The sequence below is a fragment of the Sycon ciliatum genome, chromosome 1 (assembly GCF_964019385.1).
Source record: "Sycon ciliatum chromosome 1, ocSycCili1.1, whole genome shotgun sequence".
Lineage (NCBI taxonomy): Eukaryota > Metazoa > Porifera > Calcarea > Leucosolenida > Sycettidae > Sycon > Sycon ciliatum.
Window position 1 is genome coordinate 95,518,135 of NC_088643.1, and position 2,500 is coordinate 95,520,634.

Consider the following 2,500-nt stretch of genomic DNA (forward strand, 5'->3'; position numbering starts at 1 on the left):
ACTATTCTTGACTCGGGCAATATTTGTGTTTTCAGGTGGGCGCATGCTTTACACCAATGCAGCTGCATGAACAATCTGGTAAAGTTGACAGATACAATGGCACAAGACTGTACTGTGTTCGGGAGCATGGGGTTGTGCCGGTGCCGTTGCGAATGCCGAGAATGGTTGTACGCACATCGTTCAACAGGTCCTTCAAGAAGTTGCAGGACATTGTCGTGCAGCTTCTTGGCCACTTTGTGCTCTTGGTGTATTCCAGCCTGTACCTGAGCACACCCTCCTTGGTTTTGGCGTGCGCTCTCCCTATATTGGCATTGTGGGACAGACATGCCGACTGTACCCGTGCTCTCATGCCATTGTACGAAAAGTGGACACGTTTTGGTGCCCACTTCAGTATGACAGCATGGAAAATTTCCAGACTACAAATCATACGGTACCTTGTATTTGTGGCAGTGTAGCTGCAACCGGAAAGTAACGCAATGGAAACTTACAGATGAAGAGAACCGAAATAACACACATGATAACGTTCACAGTTTCCTCTGAGACAAAAATGCGATAATACTCATAAAAAGGACACACTTCAGGCTCATTACAAACATCTTGAAAGTTTTTGTCTTCACAAGTATACTTTCAAGCCTTCTCATCAGGTGAAATACAGGCAAGGGAAAAGGAACAGGAACAGTGGATTAAATACAGTAATCCACAGATGAGAAGGCTTGAAAGTATACTTGTGAAGACAAAAACTTTCAAGATGTTTGTAATGAGCCTGAAGTGTGTCCTTTTTATGAGTATTATGATAACGTTCCATGTACATTACATCAATTCTCGACTTCACTGACTAGGATTTTGAGTAGAGGACTTTGAGTAGGACTGTAGTCGTTTAGAGCTACGTTCTGGACGGCACAAAATCATGCCGTTCACTTACCTCATCGTGCTCACGTTCCTGGAAGTAAATCGAAGATGGTCTGCTTTTGCTGGCAGCAGAGGTAGAGGAGCTACTAACTATTAGTATGACATGCACCGCCAAGTTTCAGGATGGCAGAGACCCTGGCGTCAAGCGTCGCTGCTGATTCTGCTTATAGCCACCAATGCTTTGTGCAAACTCTTGTTGGAAATCTCTTTCATAGCACATCTCAGTGAAATGCTCAGTGCAGACACGATTATTTTTCGTCGGAGAAAAATCCTTCCAACATACTCTCCATAGCCAAGCTGTCGTCAGGTTCGCGTCAGCCAGAGGAAAGCCATGCTACGACAGCCCGCAGGCGCCTCTTTCTTCGTGACATTGTTGCATCCAGAGACGCAGCAGCGAGTCGTGACAATAAATCGGGCATGGCACAGAACAACAAGCACTTCAACAATGGCCAAGGACTTTTCATTCTTGCTTCAATTATTTGAAAATTTCATCTGAGTAGACCGGGCTGAGAACGTTTTACGTCACAGGGTGGGAGGGGGCCCCCTCGTGCCAAATATGGAAAATTGCAATTGGTAATTTAGGTATGTTATCCTTGTCGTAGAAGCTTCCGGTTTTCGCCATTCTACCACTTACGATATACTCTAATGGATTCCGCAATAAAAAATGGGGGTGATTTTGGACCGGAGTTCCCCTTTAATTGGGAACTCACGAGGAAAACATGGATGCAGTGAATGGGATTTTCGGTCTTTGACCACATGCTGGTGAGCTGATCTACTCACCTCCCACCGCTTTAGGAGCTGCATCTGCGCCTTGATCCTTGAAGGGTGGTGGCGTTCCTACGGATGCGGAAAACTCGGCCTCTATATAGAGAAACCGAGTCTCATGTGAACCGTGAAATTTTTTTAAAACACAGCCATTGATACACTACTCAGTATGCACAATCATACCACAATTATTATGGGCCTCCTTGGTGCTAGTGTCTTTCCACCCCCACCAAATTTGCAGGCATAATCCATCCTCAGTGTTGAGATATTTTGTTATTTCAGTTTTTGTTTACTCACGACATTCTTCGTGTTGATATGCTTAGGAAATTGCAAGCTGAAGTAGTGGATCTCCAAAGTCGCTTGGATGATTCTGAATCGGAGTCCAGAATGACAGAGACAAAGTCACAGCACACACCTACTGCCACCGCCACCGCCACTTCGTCTGATAGTTCAGTTGTAAGTTTACTAGTAGTGTAGTTCCTCTAGAAAAGTACAATAGATTTGGCCTGGCCTGCTGGTGCCATGTGTGTGCATGGGGGGAGGGGGTCAAGATTCACTGTTGAGTACATCTACATAAACTTCAAGTGTGCGCATGCTATCCGTAAGGAATGATGGTTGGTTTTCATCTCTTTCTCCTGTCACGTGATTCCAACAATCTCTGTTGTTTATCAGAAATTCAGAATCCAGATATGATGGTGGTGGTGGTGCTGCTGCTGCTGCTCATCCATTGAGACTCGTCTGTAGTTTGTAATTCTTGGCAGCATACGCTCTAGTGCACTTAACAGTCGTTCCTATGTCTTTGTTTGCTGTGGCTGATATGCTGGCA

General features: G+C 45.2%; 1 protein-coding gene across 1 annotated transcript in view; it reads left to right on the top strand.

Annotated features, from left to right (window-relative positions):
- Positions 1-2,500, top strand: part of LOC135806659 (protein Hook homolog 3-like) — a 42,576-nt gene that overhangs the window by 27,306 nt on the left and 12,770 nt on the right. Inside the window, exon 21 of the mRNA XM_065320886.1 lies at positions 1,998-2,130. Within this exon, the coding sequence (XP_065176958.1) occupies positions 1,998-2,130 (133 nt within the window). The remainder of the gene's footprint in view (positions 1-1,997; positions 2,131-2,500) is intronic.